The sequence below is a fragment of the Folsomia candida genome, unplaced genomic scaffold, assembly GCF_002217175.1.
Source record: "Folsomia candida strain VU population unplaced genomic scaffold, ASM221717v1 Fcan01_Sc004, whole genome shotgun sequence".
NCBI lineage: Eukaryota > Metazoa > Arthropoda > Collembola > Entomobryomorpha > Isotomidae > Folsomia > Folsomia candida.
The window spans coordinates 11,696,178-11,719,366 of NW_019091196.1; the positions used below are offsets into that span (position 1 = coordinate 11,696,178).

At 36.2% G+C, this 23,189-nt stretch overlaps 3 protein-coding genes and 1 long non-coding RNA gene across 13 annotated transcripts; 2 read left to right on the top strand and 2 right to left on the bottom strand.

The window, feature by feature from the left end:
• Positions 1 to 3,815: 3,815 nt before the first annotated feature.
• On the bottom strand, positions 3,816 to 10,556 carry LOC110848525 (protein outspread). 9 transcript variants are annotated; one of them, XM_035850928.1, is made up of 16 exons: positions 10,538 to 10,556; positions 9,351 to 9,611; positions 9,181 to 9,267; positions 9,049 to 9,114; positions 8,846 to 8,974; positions 8,634 to 8,763; positions 8,050 to 8,562; positions 7,797 to 7,915; positions 7,628 to 7,717; positions 7,433 to 7,564; positions 7,277 to 7,346; positions 5,885 to 7,191; positions 5,602 to 5,802; positions 5,262 to 5,393; positions 5,055 to 5,115; positions 3,816 to 4,635 (listed from the first exon to the last, which is right to left on the bottom strand). In XM_035850928.1, exons 2-16 carry the CDS (start codon positions 9,456 to 9,458, stop codon positions 4,442 to 4,444), a joined length of 3,339 nt encoding a protein of 1,112 aa, XP_035706821.1. In that variant the 5' UTR covers positions 9,459 to 9,611; positions 10,538 to 10,556; the 3' UTR covers positions 3,816 to 4,441. The 9 variants fall into 9 exon arrangements, 7 of the variants coding, with proteins under 7 accessions (XP_035706821.1, XP_021951455.1, XP_021951456.1 ...); XM_022095763.2 differs by lacking the exon at positions 10,538 to 10,556 and adding an exon at positions 9,815 to 10,407; XM_022095764.2 differs by lacking the exon at positions 10,538 to 10,556 and adding an exon at positions 9,811 to 10,407.
• Positions 10,557 to 12,702: 2,146 nt separating this feature from the next.
• LOC118435484 lies at positions 12,703 to 14,333 on the top strand. Its single transcript, XR_004834796.1, has 2 exons — positions 12,703 to 13,815; positions 13,885 to 14,333. It is a non-coding gene; the product is annotated as an uncharacterized LOC118435484 (long non-coding RNA).
• LOC110849231 (neurofilament heavy polypeptide) lies at positions 14,221 to 17,447 on the bottom strand. Of its 2 annotated transcripts, XM_022096614.2 has the most exons (5): positions 17,178 to 17,437; positions 16,975 to 17,073; positions 16,710 to 16,754; positions 16,273 to 16,453; positions 14,467 to 16,194 (listed from the first exon to the last, which is right to left on the bottom strand). In XM_022096614.2, the coding sequence occupies exons 1-5, from the start codon at positions 17,208 to 17,210 to the stop codon at positions 15,938 to 15,940; spliced, it is 615 nt and encodes a 204-aa protein (XP_021952306.1). In that variant the 5' UTR covers positions 17,211 to 17,437; the 3' UTR covers positions 14,467 to 15,937. The 2 variants fall into 2 exon arrangements, with proteins under 2 accessions (XP_021952307.1, XP_021952306.1); XM_022096615.2 differs by lacking the exon at positions 16,710 to 16,754 and having other exon boundaries at positions 14,221 to 16,194; positions 17,178 to 17,447.
• A 1,062-nt stretch (positions 17,448 to 18,509) lies between these two features.
• On the top strand, positions 18,510 to 22,524 carry LOC110848090 (clathrin interactor 1). The gene is made up of 10 exons (XM_022095208.2): positions 18,510 to 19,642; positions 19,723 to 19,802; positions 19,864 to 19,907; positions 19,977 to 20,000; positions 20,080 to 20,349; positions 20,426 to 20,577; positions 20,658 to 20,774; positions 20,852 to 21,037; positions 21,122 to 21,599; positions 21,685 to 22,524. The coding sequence occupies exons 1-10, from the start codon at positions 19,611 to 19,613 to the stop codon at positions 21,832 to 21,834; spliced, it is 1,533 nt and encodes a 510-aa protein (XP_021950900.1). The 5' UTR covers positions 18,510 to 19,610; the 3' UTR covers positions 21,835 to 22,524.
• Positions 22,525 to 23,189: the final 665 nt, after the last annotated feature.

The window sequence follows — 23,189 nt, forward strand, 5'->3', positions numbered from 1 at the left end:
CTTATGCAACTGCAAACAGGTGGCGTTTAATTTATTTATAATATGAACATGACTTTGAGCAGGATAAAGGATTGCAACAGTAATTTAATTAAAGCGTGCGTCTATTGCACAAATGGATAATTATTATGAATGTAATTATATTATAACACATGTAAACCTGCTGACTTACCATCAATTTTACAATAACCGCACATGAAAAGAAGAGTCAATAAGGGTCCGCAGTCCACTTAAATCCTTTTGTGCGTATTTGCTATGCACCTGATTAGGAGCAAATTCGTGCAGTGACATTGCATTCTTATTCGAAAACCGTCTGCCAGCCATGCAGATTTCAGTGCATTTGAAACTTTTCTGGCCTATTCGTCCGTCCACCAAGAAGAAGAAGGCGAGAAAAAAAAACCGGCAGCAATGACTTTGACATGACCAGTGCTAATGTCGATGCAAGAAACTCATCAACCTTCCAATGACGACGACGCTTTCTTTGATTTGGAAAAAAATATTTACAACACCAAAAAAATATGATTTTTTTTGTACAAAAACTCGAAAAAATGAGGCAATTTAAGAAATCATTGTTATTCAGAGATTTGGGTTAAACTTAAAAACGTCACTTTGTTGTTGTTGTCATTACTTTTATAATATTACTTTTGCTGCTGTGGTCCTTTTGATCTTGACCACAAAAATGTCAAGTGTTTCTTTCCTCCCATGAATGATCAATAGGATGCAGGACAAAATAAATATTAGAGAAAAATTCCTACAGAAATGCATGAATTATTCGTAGTGAAGAGAAATCAGATAACCAGGCTAAAAAAAGTGTGAATGTACAATAAGTAAATTTATACATAAACTGTGCAGAATACGTCAACTAAATATGCTGCATGCACTTTTCAACAATGTTCAAATCAACGAGTCATCATCATTCCTTCTTTGCTGCCTGGCTGCTTGCTCATTTAGTTTTTGGTCTAATGTCTAGCGTAAAAATAACACTCAGTGTATTTTAATTACGAAAAATTCAATTAAAACAAAACGGATGAGCGTTGAGCCAAGCAAGCGACAAGGCAAACGCTGTTTCTTTCTTTAACAACCGTACAACAGGTGTAATTCATTCATTCATTCTTCGTTCATGGCGTCTGTACACACACCATTTGTTCATCGCGTAGTATCGCGTTTCCACTATAAATCTACATTCACAGTTGGTTGGCGAACTTGATTTTCAAAATTTAAAGAAATATTTGTATGCATATTAAATTAATTTGTACCAGTTTTAAACAACGACGAACGAGGAGCACCCCATACGGCGGGGGAACGTCATCATCATCATCTTGAGATGATCCTCCTTTACGTACTACATTAATTTTTTTGACGATTTTTATAATTGAGATTCACCATGTGGTCTGTCTGCTGGTCATCATCATCGGAGGAGTTTAGTATCTACATAAATATCTATGTATATAGTCATCAAAACGTTAATCATTAGTCCAATCTTGTCTTGTCAGGCTGAAATCAACAAAGTTTATGATCATTGATGTTGACGAAGAGACAAAAGAGTCAGTCACCCAATTCCTTATGGGTTCTTCTTTGTAGCACTAATTATAAGTACGGATTCGAGACAATTAGTTAGTTGGGTATTGAAGCAAATCCGAAATAAGGTACGCACCGTCAATGTCAATCAATGAATAGAATGTAGAGTGAGTGAGGCATTTATTGTTTATTTATGTATTTATTTATATATGCCTTGCATTGCGAATGCATTCATCATCGAGAGAGAGAGAGAGAAAAATCATATTATAATTCTTGAATTGGACGTTGATTTACATTGGACGTGGTGTTGCTCGGGGTGTAAACTGTCACTTTGTTATTTATTAGTGCAAAATTAGAATTGTATTCCGAGTATTGATGAGGCTGTGTGAAATTACATACTTTCTTCTATTAGCTTTGGACACGTGCAGTCATTTATAGGACAAAGGAGGCGACACGACTACTTAAGTATGCAATTCGGATAATACATCGCCTTGGTGGAGTGGAAATAGACCATATTATTATATTGTTATTAATGCACCCAAGCTACACACTTGTATGAAAAAGGAACATGGCAGCAACATGAAAATATGATGTTACTTGTTTGATTGAGCATTTACAGTTTGTGCCATTTTTTCAGATATCTTATTATAATGATCTACGTATGTACATGGTTTTAAAAGAAATGCACCTCAAAAGCTATCCGGGGGCAGGTAAGATAAATTGAAAAATAAACATGCAAAAGTGAATTTGAAATAAATAAATAAATAATTGCTGAAATGCATAAATTTAAACAAATTCAAAATGCATCTTCTTCTTCTTCTTCTTTGAATTGTGTGCGTGTGTGTGTTAAAGAAAATCGGTCATCACACCATCCATTCAATTCACACACTTTGTTCTCCGGAGATAATTGCAACTTGCAAACTTTTCTTGTTGCGGATAAGAAAACTCACTTTTAACCAACAACACCCGAATAAAAGAGTTGGGCACGCACCAATTCACAGTCAAGGAGAGCAGAGTATTCGTTTGAATAATAAACGGCTTCAACAATTACACCACGGACAAGGGGCACTGACTGAATTCACTTTTCTTCACTAAAGTGCACCATTATCTGGCGCTGCTCATTTACAATTTGCAAATTTTGAGTACAAATTCCTCCTTACAATAAGCACTACAAGTATGTATCTGATAGTAGTCAGCTGCATATGAACTAGTTCACAGAAGAAAAGGCAGGTAGGCAGGCAGGCATTGACTTTGACTCCTTATTTGAGCATCTGCATAAAATCTTTGAGACTTTGACAACAAAGGATCAAAACTTTGAGCTGGTCCATTATCATGATTATTATTACTTCCACTACTACTACGACTACTACTCTCTTTAAATAATGGTATCAAACATCATCACGCCATGGATAGGTTGACTTGTGACGGATAAGAAAAAAAAACCCATTATGCTATCATCTTCGTTTCCTATTCTCAAATTCTCACACACAACAAGAAGAGAACAAGATGATGGACTGCTGACTGTGCTTGCCGGCTATTCATCCTTTTCAAATTCCAAATTTAAATTGACGTTTGAATCCAAAATATTTGAAAGTGATTCAGTGCTTGAATCTGAATCATCAACTTTCCCCACCAGCAGCCAAGCCACCAGAAGAAGATGAAGAGTTAGTAGAGTTCAACCTTGTCTCAAGTTTCTCAATTACCCATTATCTCAATCTCTAAATGTGTGGCAGACGGTTGGCATTTTTGTTGCTGTGTTGAAGAAATTGTTCAAAAGTTATTGTCTCATTATGCGCATATGGAGATAGGCATGTTTGTATGTGGCAGGCGTTGGGTCGAGATGCAGAAGCTTATGAAATATGCAACTTGGGAGATAATCTTTCTTGCCAAAAATAGTTACACTGATCTGAACAATCCTCTTCTTCTGCTTGATTAGTTTTTAATCATACAGTAAATATACGACCAACAGCGAAAGTGATAAACTGGGTGACAATGACCAGAAGTACAAAGGTATGTAATGGGCAGGCAAGGCAGACATGGGCATGAATGACGTGTATGTATGTAAGACGATGCATTGTCATTGTAATTAATTTCACGGATTCAATCAGAAAACAACAATGCAAATTTTCCATGTAACTGCAAAAATTGAAAAAAATTATGCATATTGCGATTGTCAACGAGAACATTATGAATGTATTTGCATACATATGAAGAAAATAAATCAGAAAAATAATAATACTCAAAATTTTGATGACAGAAAAAAATACTGGAATGCGATGAAAAATGAGCATGTAAATAAGTACTTGGATTTACTGTAATTTATTGTATTGCACGTTTATTAGCTGCCGGTGGGTTTGTCGCGTGTAAAGTATTATTGACGTACACGATATTAAAAGCAAAACTGTATCTCTCTCGGCACAACCCGATTCAATTTTAGACAACTAAATGTCACACTACTAGTAATACATTTCATAAATTAATAAGTTTCGTAATTTGATTCGACTCGTATAATGTTAAAAATTCTAGTATTTGCACAATATAGTTGCACATGGGTTTTCTCATAAATATTGTTATACGTATACACGGGCAGACGTGGCAGGCAGTAGTATAGGTTTAAATAGTAATTAAATAGTGAAATATAAGTACAGTAAATTTGTTTCTATTTCTGTGTGATTGTTCCCAGTTGCTGGATCATCGTTATGTTGGCTTCTTCAGGATTATTGATTATGGATTGTTACTAAAATCTTATTAAGTACTGCGTGTAATGATTTCAAGAAGAGTTCTTATAATTTCTGCTAAAAGTATTAATTACTATGTATTTATGCTACAGCTACACATACATATTTACGTACAAGTCATAATAAATTGTCAAATGTCATATTTTTAGATTGGAATTACATTATACTGGAAGAAATTTGAACTAGATTCATTGGAGAAGAGTCAGTCGGGCATCTCCTGTCAGTTTGGGACAGCTTGGCGACCTGATTATGGAATGCCTCGGTTTTTTGGGGGTGGAATTGGAGGAGGAATTTCCTCCATTTTCATGGCTGCTCCACCCTCCGCTTTTGCCCCCGACTTGCTCATTCTGGGCTTTGGTTTTGGTCTCGTCGACGGGACGGCCTGGACATGTTTTCATTTCAATTAGTTCATATTTCATATGTACTTGATCACATATTTTTGTACCAAGCAGTGCATAATTCCCAACAATATTTGTAAAAACAAAACAAAAACCCACGGGGAAGAGCGAGCAAATTAATAACAATTTACACAAAAACTCATGCTTTGGTTGAAGATATTTGACGAAAAACAAATAAACATTAATGCTGTTCGATTTTATGGGACCGGAGATTAAATTCACACAGACAACAGAGAATATCCAATATGGATCCGTGATAATGAATAGTATTTCTCTGATTTTCTCGATTTTTCGATCTAATCAACGAGTAACTACTATAATCCTAAATTTGTCACTCCGTTTATGCTCCATACATTTAAGCGCTTATCGTGCTTTGTACATATATTACAAATTTATCACTTGCCCTGATATCCGTCCATTAAGTGCATTAAGCGTGATCGTAAAGCGGAGATTTGGTCGGGTTTCTAAAAACAGTGATACATAGAGAAAGCAATCCATGAATAAACAAACATTCAGAAACAAAACAAGTGCAAGTAGCTGAAACAAAACACAGTGCATACATAAACACCAACAAAAACACAAGCAATATTTACAGAAAAATGCACCTCACCTTATTGGCAGATGAGGCACAGCTAATTATGCTTTGGAAATCACTGCCTTCTTGGTCTAAAATTCGTCTCTTTGCGTCGTTTAGTTGCGTTTTTAGGAAAGAAATTGTTTCCTCAAGTTTGGATGCTTCGACCTGTGCATGTTTTAATTTCAATTTATTCTTAATTTATACATAGGTGCTTAACTACGCATTTTTGTATTGGTATGACATACTCTGGTATGACATACTATGACATACTCATACTCATACATACTCTAATACCAGAGTATGAGAGTATTTGTATGAGTTTGTCGGATATTATAAAACAACTATCTGGGATCACGATTGACTTTTCACTCACACATTTTAAGGAATATTTGTCCGATAACCTCAAAATCTCGTCCTTGACTTCCGTCAATTCTTGCTCGTGTTCTCTATGCAAATCTGTCAAATCTTGACCCGTGCTAAACTTGGACATGAATTCTTCCTTGAATTTTGTAATTTCTTTCTGCAACTCCATTTGGTGATTCTTTCTCATTGCGTCCAATGCGGAAAGTGTGGCCTGTAATTTGTAAAAAAATAGTTATAAAGGTGAGAAAGTATGCGAAAACTGGACTAAATAAATAAATAAATTTCATATTTACCTTAGTCTCCTCTGCAAGCTCATTTTCTTTTTCTATTTTCAACGCCAAAAGATCTCTTCTGTGTTTCTCCTCGAGTTCCATGACCATCCTGCGATGAGAATTTTCCATCGCTTCGAGACCTTTAGCACATAGGTTTCTTAGTTGTTCAATTTCTGCTTGATATTTGCTAACTGCTTGCGCCGTCATAGGACGAGATTCCGCATTCACGGGCTGCTCTTTGACAAATTCTTTCAATTCCTTCACTTTGTTGTTAAAATCTGATTCCAGATGCATCAAATTTTCCTCCAAGGCGTCCAACCTCTCTTCACGATCCTGCACCTCCAACTCGAGCAGTTGACAGTTTTGACATGTTCCGATCACTTCCAGCTCACCACGTCTGAACCAATAAGAATCTACTGCTTTGTCCACTCTTTGGTCTAAATCGTTCAGTTTCATGATGACATTTACAATTCCACTTCCACCATCACGAGGACTTGGAATTGGAGATGTTAAAGAAATCGGTCCGGAACTTGGAGATGTGGGTGACAACGGAGTCGATGCATCAAGTTTACCAATTTTTTCTTCCAAATCGCTGATTTTGTGGAGCACATCTGATTCAATTTGCCTGTCCTTTAACGATTGACTTTTCACCCGGCCTAATTTAGTTTTCAGACTTTTGGCAGTTTTTTCCGACTGATATAGCTTTTCCGTTAGATCATTACAGCGATATTTAAGGAGATCCAATTCATGACACTGCTGCATATTCCTCGCTTCCAAAAGATTTTCTATTTCCTTGCAGTGAATATTTTCCATATCCGCTTCCTCCTCGGTTTGTCGTAATACCCGTTTTAAATCCGTGAGCACCAGGCGAGATTGTTCCATTAATTTTTCTCTCAATGAAATTTCTTGAGATAGTGCTTCCTTAATTTCTTCAATGATTTCATCTTTGCACTTTAAACTTTCTCCGTACTCTGACTCTCGATTTTTACAGTACAACTCCAATTTTTCAATTTCCATAAATCCCGAGGAAATTTGAGTCCTAAAATTGTCAATTTGCAACGCTTGACTTTTTAAGAGTTCTCTCATTCGAGGAGAGTCGACTCTAAGCTCCGTTCTCTTGAAATTCTCCAATTCTCTTTCTCTCTCGTTAAATTCGTCTTTTAGAGATTCGAATAGTTTCAAGTCCGTCTTTTTTCGCCATCTTGCCTTCTTTGATTTCAAGGGAGGACTTGGAGGATTGGCAATCGAAGATGGGGAAGGTTCTTGGATAATTTCTTCAGCACTGCGAGGCCTGCTCTTGGCTGCCTCTAATGCTTTCATCCAAATACCTGATTTGTACAAAAAACATGTTTTTTTATTTTTGAATACTTTGCTTTTAACCGTGTGAATTGAAAAATAATGAATAAATCTCACCTCTCATCCCATTAGTGATGGCAGACAATTTATGTATCGTCGATTTATTTATGACTTCAAATCCGTAATGCTAAAAAAAGGGAGAAAAAAAATTGTTCCAGTCATCCAACTAATCTAAAGCTATATATAAGCTTAAAACAATTATTTTTGACTTACACGACTGGATTCAAATTGTCTAATGGTTGTGTCTTCATTAATTTCAATGTTTCCCAAAGGATTCAGCTCTTCAGAATTTTCATAATACACTAATGAATTATTCTGGAGGACAAACCAGTGTTTTGTCCAATCCTGGAAGGAATAGTTATTTCATTAACATTATGCTTAAAATTATGTACTAATCATTATTCTCACGCTATTGGTTTGTCGAAGTAGCCATCCCTTCCTTAATGGGCCACCATCTAAGTTATCTAGACCACCGCATCCATCCGGATCACCTCGAAGCTGCGATATTAAAATTCCCCATTGATTGATATGTACACATTCAATTTATTCAATATCAACCGTAAAATATTGCACACACCGCTCGAACCGAATTAGTTGGACATGGACACGAATCGTCCGTAACATCCACGGATTCAAATCGCTTTTCAAATTCTTGGGATGTAATTGATGAAGTAGGAATTTCTTCATCTGTAGAAGCTGCAAGTAAATAGATAACAATTGTCAATTTTCATAAGAAGCATACATATTGCATTCCCAATCCACTATTTTTCAGATTGTGGGCTAATATGTGCAAACTAAAAAAAATGAGAAATCAAAAATAGTATCAGTACATGCAGTTTGAGAAGCACAGGAGGAGGAGGGAGGCAAAATAGTAGATGAGAGAAGTCGAGCTGAAGCTGGTGAAGGTCTCAGCGAAGGATTTGTGGCAGGGAAACTTCGACACGATTTTCCCGTTGGAACATTTGACACGGACAAATAAAAAGATCGGCTCGTCGTGGTAGTCGTCGATACTGCTGTATTTGCAATGATGGGGGACGCTTGTGGAACCGAAATTTGGTGATCGTTTTTATTGTTCCCGAAAGATGTAGGAGCAGAATTAACAGCAGAAACTTTTGGCGTGACCGCTCCCAAAGTTGAAATTGGAGAGGAGGAGGTGGAAGAAATAAAGAGATGATCCCTGTCATCATCATCATTATCCCCCCCACTACTAGCGGTGCTGGGGTAAATAACAGATGTAGACTTGCCATAAGGTCTCGTTGGCGAGGGCAATAATCCAATAGGACTCGAAGTTGTTACACTGTGAAATCTTGGTCGGGATGATGGCCCGATGACCACTCCAGTTTCTGCAACATTGATTTTGTTAGCTAAACGTCTGAAAATCCCCCATTATTAACTGCTATTTTAATAATTGTACCAAATCTTGTTGAACTCGACCCCCCGAATCCTCCTGGAAGAGTGAGACTTCTCTTGCCATTTCCGGTAGTGATAAGTCTATTGCCATATTTTGTAAGGACGGATTGCCATGATTTAATGTCTTCATTGTTCTACAAAGTCAAAAAAGGCCATAATTAATTGCTTGCAAAATGGCATAAAATAACTTTGGCCAATTTAGTTACGCTTTCTTACCTGGCCTTTAATGAAGGTGGCTTGTTTTCCAGTTAAGGCAAGGCTGTAAGGATTTTCGGTGATGTCTTCTGCATTTTTTACTTCCAAGATCTCCCTCATATCCAGAGTTCCTTGAGGAATGGTGTCCAACTAATACGAACGAAGTGAATTATTGATTTGATTCTTTAAATGATGATTTATGTTTCATTATTTATTACAAAAACCTGATCGTCAATGGACCACGTTAATTGGTCATCGGTCCACAATACGAACCAACGGCGTTGCCATCTCTGAGATTTCAATAAGCATCCATTGAATTCACAATTTAAGTCAATTTGAATATTACACAAACCAACCTTGGCCCGATAAACTGCAGGATTGCAAAAATCCCAGTCCCTCGGAGCGACAAAGAGATACCCGCATTTCACCACTTTCCTCAAGGACTTTAAACAAGATGACAAAAAAGAAATGAATTAACTATCTACTCAATTCTCCGCCGTTCTTCAGACTAATTAACTATGTCCACCTTGGAGTCCAACGCTATGTCCCCATGTTCCTCCCTCGTCTTAAAACAACTGGAACACTTTGACGAATTAAAGATATTGGGGATAAATTTAGGACAATCGGCGACCATCTCGATCTCGACTTTTCGTCTTCCTCCAACTCAGAACAGTCTTCAATTGGTTTCTTCATTCACCAAAATTTTATATTTCCTCGTAACTCGAATAATAAATCTTAATAAATCTCCAATATTATTTCTCACTGCCTCTTAGCTAATCTTTTTTATCTGCAAACACAAAATTACTATATATAAAAACACTATCAAATAACTTCCTCCAAATCAATACCCAACTCTTAAAAAATAACACAAAATAAATCCTACAGCACGAGTACGTAGTACAATCACACAAATAATATCTCCGCTGCATGTTTACACAAAATGATAATTACTACATTTTAAAATCATAAAGCAAACACACACTTACACACCTTTTCCTCTTTCTTTTTTCTCTCGTTAAACACACCTTGGTTTGTTGGTTTGCATGTCGTAAAATAAAAATGCGATATTGTATTTAACAACTTTACTAAATAGCAGCACTCACTCGTCCTTTGGCTCATTCAATAAATACATTTTTATATTTATGACTTTTATGTATACACTTTTAATAACTTTTCGCTCTGTGTAAAAACCAAGGGCGTAAACCAATTAGGAAATGATCTCCTCATTAAGGAATAAATATACCAGAAAAAAATACTGTCGCAATTCCGTTGAGATTCCAAACTAAATTTGTATTCAAAAACTTAAAAGTTAAAAACTTAAACTTAACTATTCATTCGCTGTCTATCTCTACCCTTATTAAGCTAAAATACTAGAGTTGAAATTAGAGAGAGAGAGAGAGAGAGAGACCATTCACTTTACTATTCTGGTCGATCTTTTACTATAATATTGCATCCCTTTTGCCTTTACTCGCTGCGATCCTTTACAAAGCATGCATATCTCTATTCTCTTCTGTAATAAGGATTCTCTTATTCCTCATTTCTTACTCGAGGATATGCCATGCATCGGATCGTCTCACGTTAAATAAGAAAAGAAGTTGGTGGAGTTAGTTAGTTAGGTGGGTTTCTTATTAGGGCTGCATTATTTTATCCCACTGTATGTATAATATACGTACCAACCAGCAGAGAATAATATGGGCAAGTCTCACTACTCACCAGCAAAGTTGTTGTGTAAAAGCTTGTATAAAATAAACCGTCGCAAACGCGCATACGGAAGTAGCTTCAGATTCACTCCACCCCTACGACAGCGGGGGAACACTTAATTTCAGTGTATTTCATCCATGTTTTTTAATTTCACTGAAAATCTCATTTTGCCCCAACAACACTCCTGGCGCACAGGGGGTGTGGTACAACTCGGGAACACTTAATTTCACTCTATTTCAGCTATAGATTCAATTTTTGTAAAAATCTCATTTAGCCCCGACCACACCCCCTGACGCCCAGGGGGTGTGGCACATAAGGGATACACAAAATTTCACTCTAGTTCATCCATAGATTCGATTGCACTAAAAATCTCATTTTGCCCCGACCACACCCCCTGGCGGCAGGGGGTGTGGTCCGGTTGCACCCAAAAGTTGATAGGATCCTCCCCCTGGGGTCTTATGTATGATGGCGATTTCGATTATCTTTATCCGTTCTCCCGTTATCCTGCTGACAGACGGACAGACAGACAGACAAAGTCTTCACATAAAGTAGCTGAAGCTACTTAATAAAATTGATATAAAAGCTGTCCTCTTATTCTTTCTCTATCCTCCGTGTATGTATACGAGTCGACTATTTCTTCTCATTACTATTTACTACGACACACACACACACACCATAATAATCCCATCTCAAATAAGCAGTCAATACTCGATTTGATGATGATGATGATGGTTCATTTCATCCATGCATTTGCAAACTTGCATTTAATGCGAATATATAGCATGTAAAAATCTCACACTGTATGGACGACGGACGACTAGTACGCTATTAAATACTATGGACGTACGGACTGCTCTATAATCAACAAAATCGAGCCGAGGTATAAAGAACTGATTGCAAATTCATTGTTATAAGAAAAAGATTGTGCTTTTAGTACATAGTTGGCTGACAAAGTTTAGTTTGTATAATAAAGCTGACTAACTCCACCGACGAGTCTGCCCTACTTTACTTCAAGTCTTCATGATGTATTTTCTCATCACATCTCTTCTCATACTTTTATCCCACCTCAGTCAGTCACACACACCTTCTTATTCTGCATGAGCACCAATATAACCGTCACGTTAGGCGGATTCAAACCTTTTTCTCTTCATATCATTATTTACAAACTCGTGTTTACCACCACACCACCGACCGCACCGTCGTCGTCGTCGTGGTCATCTCGTTCGTACACACACTCGAATCATCTAATACCAATACGAGTTTATTTTACCTGTCCTCTCCTACATGCTAGAAAATAATGGTCTGCATTACACACCTGCATGCATGCATGCAATGCAAGCACATTTAATTCATGATTGCGTATTGTTATTGTGCTTTTTGTGAGGACAGCTCAACAGGCACTTAAAAATCTCGACATAAAACTACGTAAAACCAAACCCAAATCAAACCACAATGAGTTCATGCTTTTCTCATGCCTCTCCTCTCTTAATGTCGCATGTATGTATGTATGCCTGCATTTTGAAATGAAGGACCACCACCACCACTATAGAAAAGTAGATAATACAGAATAATAATAGTAGTAGTAGCATATCATAACGGAGATGATGAATGATGGGTGCGATGTCATAAGACGGTATTTAAATAAATAAATACACACACATTTTTCATTAAGAAAGGTATTTATTTCTTCGTCTCACTCGAGTCAGAAATATTTCACAATTTGATTTCATCGTCGTCGTGTTGCTGTTTCTTAAATGAAATGAAATGAAATACATAATGTGCGTAGCAGTTAAGAAAACATTTAATAAAATAAATGCTGAGAGACATGATGAAATAAAAATGCACTATAATTTTTCTCTCGTCGAGGAGAGAATGGATAAAAATTTGAATTGCATCGCATGTAGTTGATCCATCATCATCATTTATCCCGTGCATGGTGCTTGGTAGCATTCATTGTTGAGTGAGACGCTGCTTGAATTTGGAATCAAAATTATTCCCTTGACTTGACATCCTCCGCGCTGTGCTATCATCATCGGCAGGTAAAGATTAAACTCGAGATGATGAAGTTAAAAAAGGAGGAGGATTTGCCGTGAGTAAAAATGAAATATTCATTCAAGTCGTCGTCGTTGTCGTAATGATAATTCGTACGAAACCACATGCATGCCGGCTAGATTATTCTTGTGTTGGAATCATATTTTTAGTTACCACACAACACACTACTTATGAAGAAGAGTTGTACATACATATCAAGTCAAAATATTTTTATTGGCACGATGGGACGATGGGATCACGCATTTTTAAACGTATGCATGCATGAGGTAGAATCAATTCGGCGATGTATGAGTGAGGGCATATTGTTTAGATTTTTCTCGTCCGACTACCTGGTTTACCTTTAACGTTCCCATTTTAAGAAACTTGTAAATGATAAGTTTAGGAGTTGGAAAGGATCTCGCTGCTCTTAGTCTTCTCTCTAAAAGGAAGAGGAGAGGTGCATTAAATAGCATTGACCGGGGGGACTTTACAAACAAACAAATAAAATAAACAAGAGTGCATATATGGTGCTAAATTAAAATTGGAGAATACGGCATGCATATTTAATGCATATTATGTATGTATCTACTCGCAGTCATTCGGCATCTCGCAGCATGTTCATTCACACGAATCGAGTCCTTTGTACCCGTTCCTGAATTATTATTTACTAGTTTTACTACTGCTAACTAACTGCTTTGCTGTTCTGCGGTAGTAAATAACTCGTAATTTGTGGTAGAGCTACTACTCATTCACTCATTCACTCACCTGTTGAATTATTGGGATTATTTTGCATATATCTTTTTTATGAATATATAGTATGTCACCCGTCATACACATGTACATATAAAACCCGGTCTTTTTAGCACATTTTCAGGCTATTCATCCCCTCAGGTTCCTCCTCTCTCGGATATGATCATTCATAATATGTGTCATTCAAGTTTGTTTGAATAGCGTCGACCACTATCTACCCATCTCTTCTACACAGAGTCAAGATTACTTTTAATCACAATTACCAAACGAGTGACCCATATGCCCAAGAAGCATTAACTAACGAGCAGGCAAAAAAGAAGTGGCAGTAGCAAAATCAAAACGCCACTTTTATTCTGTACAATCTAAATTGAACCATGTCCAATCCCACGCCACGTCAAAATAATCAAAGTCAAAGTCCTAATTTGTCATGCCCTTATTCAGCCCGAGTTGGACATTTATTCAGATGCACAATTCAACTGTCCTTACGATGAGGAGAGAAGTCTAAAAAGGTAAATAAATGCAACCTCCTCTCTCTCATTATATTATTGATGCATCCATTCATTCACCCATCCATTCAGGCAGGCTCTTCATCTCTTGGAGATATTTTGATAGAGGTTGATCTCGGCTTTAAAACATAAATGAAAAAGACGCAGAAATAAGAATCAGGCAACGTTACGTCGTCCTTTGGCATTGTTGACTAATAAAGAAAGAAAAGTCGCAGGGGGTTTAAAATAGCGGAGAAGAAGAAGACGTAACAATTTAGACTTCAACGTGTAGTAATCCAATGTCAATAAAGTTTTAGAAGCTTGTTCGGGTACAAACAATTTATTTATTTATTTATTTATCTATATTTACTTTGAGAATAAACAAACTACAGTAATTGTCCTATTTGTATTATTATATTATTGTACGGATTTTTAACATTTTTTCTCATAGCGTGATACTTTTTGCTGCTGTTTTTTTAGGTGTGAAATGTATCATGTACAACAAATTATGCAGGAATTTAGTTTTCAACACTTAATCCGAGTATAACATGGAAATAAACGTTAAACTGCTAACACTGTGCCGTGTATGATAATATGTACTAATCATTATTTAACTGCTGGTTTGTGTGGAGCTGGTTGGGTGGAGTTTGTATATTATATTCAGTGTGTGTAGAGATGGATCAAGTCATAATAATAATAATTCTAATGTAGTTTACCAATAATTTAAAACTATGTAACTAAATCAAATGTTGAGCAGAGCATGAGGTTTAGTTTGTGTGTGATGTCATGTGATCAATGATCTACAAAATAGTTGTAACAACAGTAACAATAGAACAGTAGTACAATATAATCTCTCAAGTTTCATCTTAAATCTTAATCTAAAGTTACGTAATGTATTGCATGTAACACTCTCCTTCATCATAACATCAATAATAACAAGAGTTTTTTAAAAGCGAATTGAGATGATTTCATAATTTTGTCTTGCCTGGGCCATTATATGCCATTCGGAATCTTTGTATACACATTTAATATTTGTAATATTTGGTTAACACTTTCATTGAGATGATGCCTGGTTGTTGTGGGTCTACTAAAAATGTGACGCGTATCATCATGGTATTTCTATACTTCTGCTTTCGGATATATAATTTTTGGTTTCAAAAATTAATCTTATTGTAGATCACGATATTTTTTGTACTTGTGTTTGTCTTTGCTTATTTAAAGTAGTACTGAATTAAAGTTTGAATTAAATTGATTCATGGAAGCAGCAGACATGCAGATGCTACGACACAAGTTGGTTATTGTTGTTTGTTGGTAGTAAAATTTGTTGGATAATTTTAATTTTGTATTAGTATTTGTAAGAAAACTTTATCAAGGGCACTAGGAATATATACGTAATATGGTTTACCTGAAAGTTGCCTTGTCTGGAAAATATCATTGTATTGTAATGAACACGGTCATAATAACAGCTCGGAATAAATCACTAAACCAATTCCATTCTCAATCCTATCGTCATTTTGTTGTTTGGGATATTTTCTTATTTCTAATATGTCGTGATTATTTTGTTTGTAAAACTGAGTATTGCATAATTGTTTACTTTTGCCAAGTACTAGGGTCACAAAGAAAGTTAAATTCGTAAAAAGCTTCATAACTCTGTGGCTTTAAATAGAGATTAGAAATCAATTAGTGTTAAAGTTTCAAATTATGTGAAAACTCTTTACCTTCAGAAAACAGAGTGTCATCACTTTCCTATTTTGTACATTATCATAATAATTATAGGTTAAAAATTATACCAAGACTCATCTTCTAAGAAAATAATGATGGCACTATGTACATGTAAAAAAAATTGGCAAGCCAGTTCGCCAGGGTTGTCTAGTTTACTATATATATATGCCCTTCACCAAAACTACATACGCCTGTGGCAGTGATAAAGCTGCAGTCTTTTGTAAATCTGCAGGAAACATAATAACTTTTATACATGTCCTCGTTTCATTTAAAGAGAGTTTGTCGCTTCGTCTACTATAGTAATAATACAGTGTCATAATAAATTTAAAAATCTGATGTATAACCACGATATGAGGGGCAGTTAAAATGGGATTGCAAAGTGAGAAAATATGCCTCCCTCTAAAAAAACTCCTTTTAAAAGGTGCTAGACAATTTGACACTTTGAGAACCATCCTCCTCCCGTCGATTTTTTGCTGGACATTGAGGCATTGGACTGTGATCGCTTAATTGGTACCTCCGTGGCATCAATAGGGACCTTATTGCGAAGTGGATAATTGGCATTTGATCGCGCACTAGCGCGAGTAGGTGTCTTCCTAGTGGACTTTGGAGTTGCCTTTCTCTCAGCAACTTTAGGGCTTGATTTCTCCGCTGCTCTAGACCTTGACGTAGATCTTCTGGTAGCTGTTATACCGGAAAAGTTCATTAGATTATAATGAAAACATGGACAAATGTCTTAAAAAATTGTAAATAGTTAAATACCTTGTTTTGCAGCGGGCTTCTTTTTTTCTGTGGGTGTCTTTCCAACCCGCTTTGGTAGCTTCTTCGTTTTTGAGACAGCTTTCTTTGCCTTTTTTGGAGACTTGGTCTTGGGCGTTGGTTTCTTTGCAGGGGCCGGAGTTTTCGGAGTCGGAGCGGCTGCACGGGTAGGAGTCTTGCGTGGCTGTTAATGATGAAACGAAAAATTATAGTAAATTGCATTCATAATTATATTACATCGCCCAATCCACTCTACTACTACCTAACTAGTTCTCTACTGTACGCTGTACTATAATTCTCTACTATCGAAAAAACACAAGCGACGCAAAATTAAAGAAACCCAACCAAATAGCTGTGATAACGTGGTTCCTGGATTTCTCCAGGGTGAAAGCAATAATTAAGACAAATTAGTACAAAAAAGGAGACGAAGACGAACTCACCCTTCCTCTCCCTCGTGTAGGAGTAGTGGGTGTGGCAGGTTGAGGCTATATTGTGCATGGAACATGAAATAGAATCATTACATTAACGCCCAAGAAACTGTCTTGCTTGACAGATGCAAATAGCACAAGTAATAAATCCCTCAAGCATTAAGTGCAAAAAGTCATCTAGAGTGTAATCTGTCCATGAAAAAGGGCAGACATCATCTCATATAACTTAATCATACAATTTAACCTATTACGGATTTAAATCCGTAATTATTATTACCCTTGCCGGAGTTCTTGACCGTGAACGTGACCTGGCCCGCACACTTTGCGTTTGAGGTTGAGATCCAGCCTTTTTCGTACTTTTCAGTACATCCAGCGACTAAAGTTTCACATTTCACATTAGTAAACAAAACTTTCTCCAACCACGAAACGAACTATTACAGGATACGTTACAAAATCCAGCAACAATTTATGAACACTCACCTTCTCGCTAATCCTCGCCTTAGCCTTGACCATTTTCTTGCTCGTTACACCCACAACCACAAACGGACTTGTGACTTATTTTCCAGAAATTTATCTTGAGGATAAACTGTTTATATTGGAATAAAATACTGGATTTAGTTGGTGGGAGAGTTTGTGGTGGAGGGAGAAGAGGACGCAGCAAAAGGAGAGTTGTTGGTGGGGAAATTGAGCCAACGGAAAAACTCAGATTTGAACTCCACCAATGGGACACCAATTCAGTGCCAAGCGTCAGTTGCATTCACGAACCATTCCACCCCACAAGTCAGAAATATGTATTTCCATTACAACCAACGCTGATGATACTGGTTAAAAAAACAAGTCCAGCACTTACTTGCGGTACTAAAAGTAAAGCGTAAGCATAGATAGTAGTTGATTTATTAAGCGATGGGGTAAGTTGGTAATGAAAATGCGAGTTGAAGACATGGGAGCACGTCTAAATATATGCTTAAAAGTTAGGCCTAAATTAAAAATTTGTGCATATGTTCGAGAAAAAATTACCATCATTTATCCAACTCGAAATTCCATATTGAGTGAGGCCCAAATTCACTGTTGCTGGAATTTTGTAGAAATTAGCAAAAACCAATGTAATACCTATCAGTTTAGATTTAATTATTTTTAAATGGAATTATTCATAATTAAGCTTGCATCCATGTTAAGCTTTACTCTTTAGATTAGAGTAAAAAAAAACCTTACAAAAACTTAACTTGTACAAGTATCTCAGTAAGCAACACATTTACACACGTCCCATAATTCCATCCATGAGATAGAGATTCTTTTTATTGCACACACACACTGTCCATCCATAACACCAATAATCCATTCTGTTTTCCACCAAATATATTATCCGACTTTGCTCCAACACCAAATGTAATTGTGCATGCAACTGCATCTCATTTCGGCTTTATTAGTATGCTCTCCTGGCCATGCAATTTACTCACACATAACATTTTATTCAAAACTTTTTAACTACCTGTTCGGCCTGGACTTGTTTAGTGAGTAAATGGAATGCCACTTTTTTGCCACACAGCTCATCAATTCAATCCGAGTTGGCCAATCAGACAGGATGGGTGGTGATGTGTGATGACGATGATACTATGTACCAAGATTTTAGAGATACTGACCAGATTTTTTTAACAAATTGAGCCTCCTCTACAAAGTCCAGCTTAATTAAAAATAAATATGGCTATGCAAATAAATGCCGACCAGAACGAGTAATAAAACCCCATAACACAAAGTATCCCACATTCACACGACTCGACTTTCTCCACTTTCCATCCATGCACTTTTCTTCCTTTTTTGTCTCCGCATGCTCCAATCTCAGCTCATCTTCTCATCGGCAGGAAGGAGTACAGGAAGGAAGGAGAGCTCATCAACATTTCAATAAAAGTACTTAACCTGATACCACATTAAACTACTCTCTACACCTACAAATAGATTATTACCTACCAAACCTAAAAAAAGATAACAAATCACCGCAGCCCCTGTCACGTCATCCTATCGCCAATCTCTACTAAAAAAGTACCACCTAACTAACAGGCTCTAACTCTTCAATTTGCATGACAAACAATAACAATATAGGACGAATTTTAGCTGTAAGTATTCTGTTAACTCAAGCATTAACTATACATATTTAATCCTGTGAGACCAAACCAACAACACTATTAGTGCTACCAACCAACTCACTCACCAGCAGAGTAAAAGTTGTTCATTCTTCAGGATGATATATACGTGGCCTCGTCCCATTAAATTCTTATTCACTTTACTTTGAGCCATTATATTATCATCAGGAGCCCCATATTTGCTTGCACTTTACATTACACGACGAAAATATAGGCTCCTCTTCGAAACTGTACATAAAAAAATCTGTTCTGTTTTGTAATAATATTAAAATTAGATGCACTTGATTACAGTTTGCTGTTGCACTTCTTCTTCTATACCCTTCACTAATATTTACGACTTGTATGTGTATATACAACCTGGCCACGTAGTAAAGTTACTACATAATGTGCAATATTTAACAGGCAGCTAACTGTTTAAATTAAATCCAATCCAGGCCCAGCCCGTCATCAGATTTTATATTTTATTTAGTCTGAAAATTATCCAGTTCAAATAATTAATCAGTGTTTAAATACTAATTATTCGTTTCTCTAGACGATAAGTTAATAATTGACGTTGGGACTTGAAAGTCTAGGATATTTGAGGGGTGGGGATTAGTAGTAATTCGTTTTTATGGTGCTTTATCACAAGTTGGAGGTGTCACAAATATTTTTTCTTTCATTCTTTAGTTTACAAAGTCACAAATATTTAGTTTTGTAACAAATTTAGTTGTGATTTACGGAAGTGTTACTGCTTTTTGGTTGTGATTTAGTAGATTAAACAAAAGCTATAGACAAAATGTGGAAGGTACGAGAATTGACTGATAAGTTGTAAGTGAAATATTACTAAATAGAATTTATAAACGGTAAATTTTGAATTATTCTGACATGTTTTTTATTTAAAATTTTAGAACGAACGTGGTGATGAATTATACGGATATTGAATCACGAGTTAGGGAAGCGACAAATGATGAACCGTGGGGCCCAACTGGTACTTTATTTTAAGACTTTCATTTGTGGCGTTATTATAAACACAACTTTCTTTTCTACAGGAACAATCAAGCATGAGTTATCTCAAGCTACCTTCAGCTATGAGGTGAGAATGACATCAAATAAATTATATGTGTATTAAGAAAAATTCTAATATCACTTATTATAATTTCAGTCCTTTCCTGAGGTTATGGGAATGGTAAAAATTTTGAATTAGCTCTTTAAATATTTAAAGTTTAATAAGTCAAATAGCTTTACTTACATTAATTACATTACAGCTTTGGAAGCGAATTGCTGAAAACAAAAGGAGCCCTAGAAGAATTTACAAGAGCATGCTACTTTTACATCACCTACTTCTTCATGGATCCGATCGCGTTGTTCGAGCAGCTCAGGACCGTCTTTATGAAATTAGATCTTTGCAAGACTATCACGTTATTTACGAGCCCGGATTTAATTTAGACGCAATCATTCCTCCGTCTGGGACTGAAACTAAAGATGGTGAACTTAATGTTCGCGTTAAAGCGAAAGAACTTGTTGAACTTATTCAGGTACATACATATTGACTTTGGTTGTGATATACTGGTGGTGGGATTTACATTATGTATTACTGTTTTTCGCTACCAGGACGAAGAGAGACTTCGCGACGAAAGAAAGAAAGCACGCAAGAACCGAGATAAGTATGTGGGAATTGGGTCCGACAGGATGACCACTTCCAAGTGGGATAATAATGACTATGGTGGTGGAAATGGGGGCGGTGGCTATGATGATGACTTTGGGTGAGTATTTGTCAAATACTGAATTGAAATTATAAAATAGTCTCACAATTTCAATCTGTGTTCTAATGTGTCAACAACAGAAACAAAAAGTCGCGCAGTCCTAGTCCAACATTTGGAAAGTCCAGTTTTAAAACGTTCAGCGATATGGACACAGATTTCAAGAAAAGTTCTAGCTCAAATTCCTTCAATAATAATCAGTAAGTTAAAAAGAAAGTTAATATTTTTAAATTTTGTTATGCACGCATAAATAACAAATTATAATTATGTATTACAGCAACTCCTCCAGCTCATTCAAAACAAATAAGCCTGCACCACCATCTCCTGGATTAGAAATTTCAGACGATTTTGATCCCAGAAGAGAAGAGAAGGCGTCGGATTTTGGAGATTTCACAAGTGCAGTATCCGCCAAACCAGTGCCTTCTCCGGTCAAAAAAGATTCCACTGATGGAGATTTTGCTGAGTAAGATTATTAGGTTTCATTATTTTGTGTATGCATGATAGAATAGTTCGAAAATGGTCAAGTAACAAAATTATGATTTTTCAGTTTTCAATCCGCCTTTGGAGATTCCAAACCAATTACGACAAAAGCTGAAGAACCACCAAATAGAACTGAATCAAAAGCAGATGACCTACTCGGCTTATCTCTCGACTTGAGAGGAAGGTCGACGGCGTTGCCTTCTTCCAATTTGCTATCTGACGATCTTTTCTCAAATTCCATGCCTTCAGTAACAAATACCTCTCCAGCATCGAATGTGTTGGATTTTGCTTCATTTGGTTCGCCATCAGTTTCATCTCCTGTCGGAATGGGACAATTTTCTCCAGGATTTTCTACTACCACTTTTCCTTCAATGGCTTCACCTACACAACCAATGGCTCAGGCTCTACCTCAAATGAATTATGGGGGGAATAATATTCTTGCTCCAGTCCTTGAACCAGCCAAATCTTCATCAGGCGGAGGATCGGTCAATGGGAATGTTCCCACGCTTAATAATAATAACAACTCCACTAAACAAAGCCTGCAGGTTAATACAATTTATCCAAAATAAATGTATAATCATTTCTTTAAATAATTGAGACGATTACAATTTTTTATGGAACACTTTCTAGGGTACGACCTGGTCTGACTTAAACATAACCATGGATGACCTGAACCTCGGAAGATCCAACAGCCGAAACCAGGCTGGTGCTGGTGGCAAGACTCCCATGAACCAACTTAAAACAAATTCTACCTCCAACAATTTCGGTGGCCTTCTATGAGGGCAACAGAATGTATTTTTATGCAATACTAAATATATGCTTGTACTTCATCATCAAAGCAAGGAAAACTTTAATAATTCTGTGCTGAACGAAACTTTCCAAGATTTTAATATCAACGTCCAATAATACACATTGCAGGCAACTAAAACTAAACAAGATAAAAATATATATAGTCGGATAACCAAGTTATTATACAAACTAAAGATTTTTCTAGTGATTGCAGGACATTCATTCTTTAAGGTAGACTTTGCTATATAATAATCAGAGAGAGAGAAAGATAATTTTGACGTCGTCCGTCAGGTTTGTACAGATCTTTCAGATGTTTAGATTGTGTAAAAAAAATCTTACCAAAATATTATGGTGCAATTATTATCAATTAACTTGGGCAGGAAAAAGAATCGCAATAATAGTCGACACCTACCCTGAAATACGTACGTAAAAAAAGCAAAAGTATTTGAAAAGTTATGCTCAAACGACTACTAGCAGAAAACAGATCAGTTTTATTAGCCACACACACACAGAAAAAAAGAGTAATAGATTTCATCATCATATTCCTTCCACATATTAAATGGGAAAATGTACTTAAGTTAGCTTTCGAGCTGAAAAATTCAATCAAGTGCCTTTCTGTATGGGATGAAGTTTCATTCATCCATCACAAAAAAATATTGAAACATCTCCAGGTAAATGTATGCGACGAGTGATGTAGTAATATATGTAATCATGCGATGACCGATTTGCCAAAATTGCTCACACAATCACTTCATCTTCATGGCCATCTTCTACATATTATTACACTAATAACCATCAATTATTACAGTTAAGTTTTGTGAGAATCGTTTTAACTTCACACGAGTGAGTATTTAGATTATTTCGATTTCTAATAAATAACGATTTTGGATTTAAAGGGGTAGCAGCATCATTCACGATGTGATAAAAAGCCTTCATTCATGGGCTAATATTTACAGCTTTATTATTACTTTACTTTTTCCGAATATGTATTAATTACTAAAAAAATAGAATTAGCAATTGAGTTGTATAAAGAACAACCTTAAAAAGATGTAATATTATTACGTTACTACTTTTATTTCCAGTATAGTATTTAGTTTCGATGTCGAATTAGTTGCGAAACTTGTATAGATATTTTTATTACGTTTATTGGTTAAGTTGATTGATTTCTGGTTGGTGGTATCGTTATCGTGCGTGTATTAGTGTAGTAGTGTGTGGTCTTTTGATAACAAATCATTGATAAGGGAGGAGATGAGACTAAATTAGAAATATGTACGTTGTTTGACTGTTTTTTTTTAGATATAAGTAGTTTGGTGAGATGAACTAATTAAAAATTTATCATACAACAA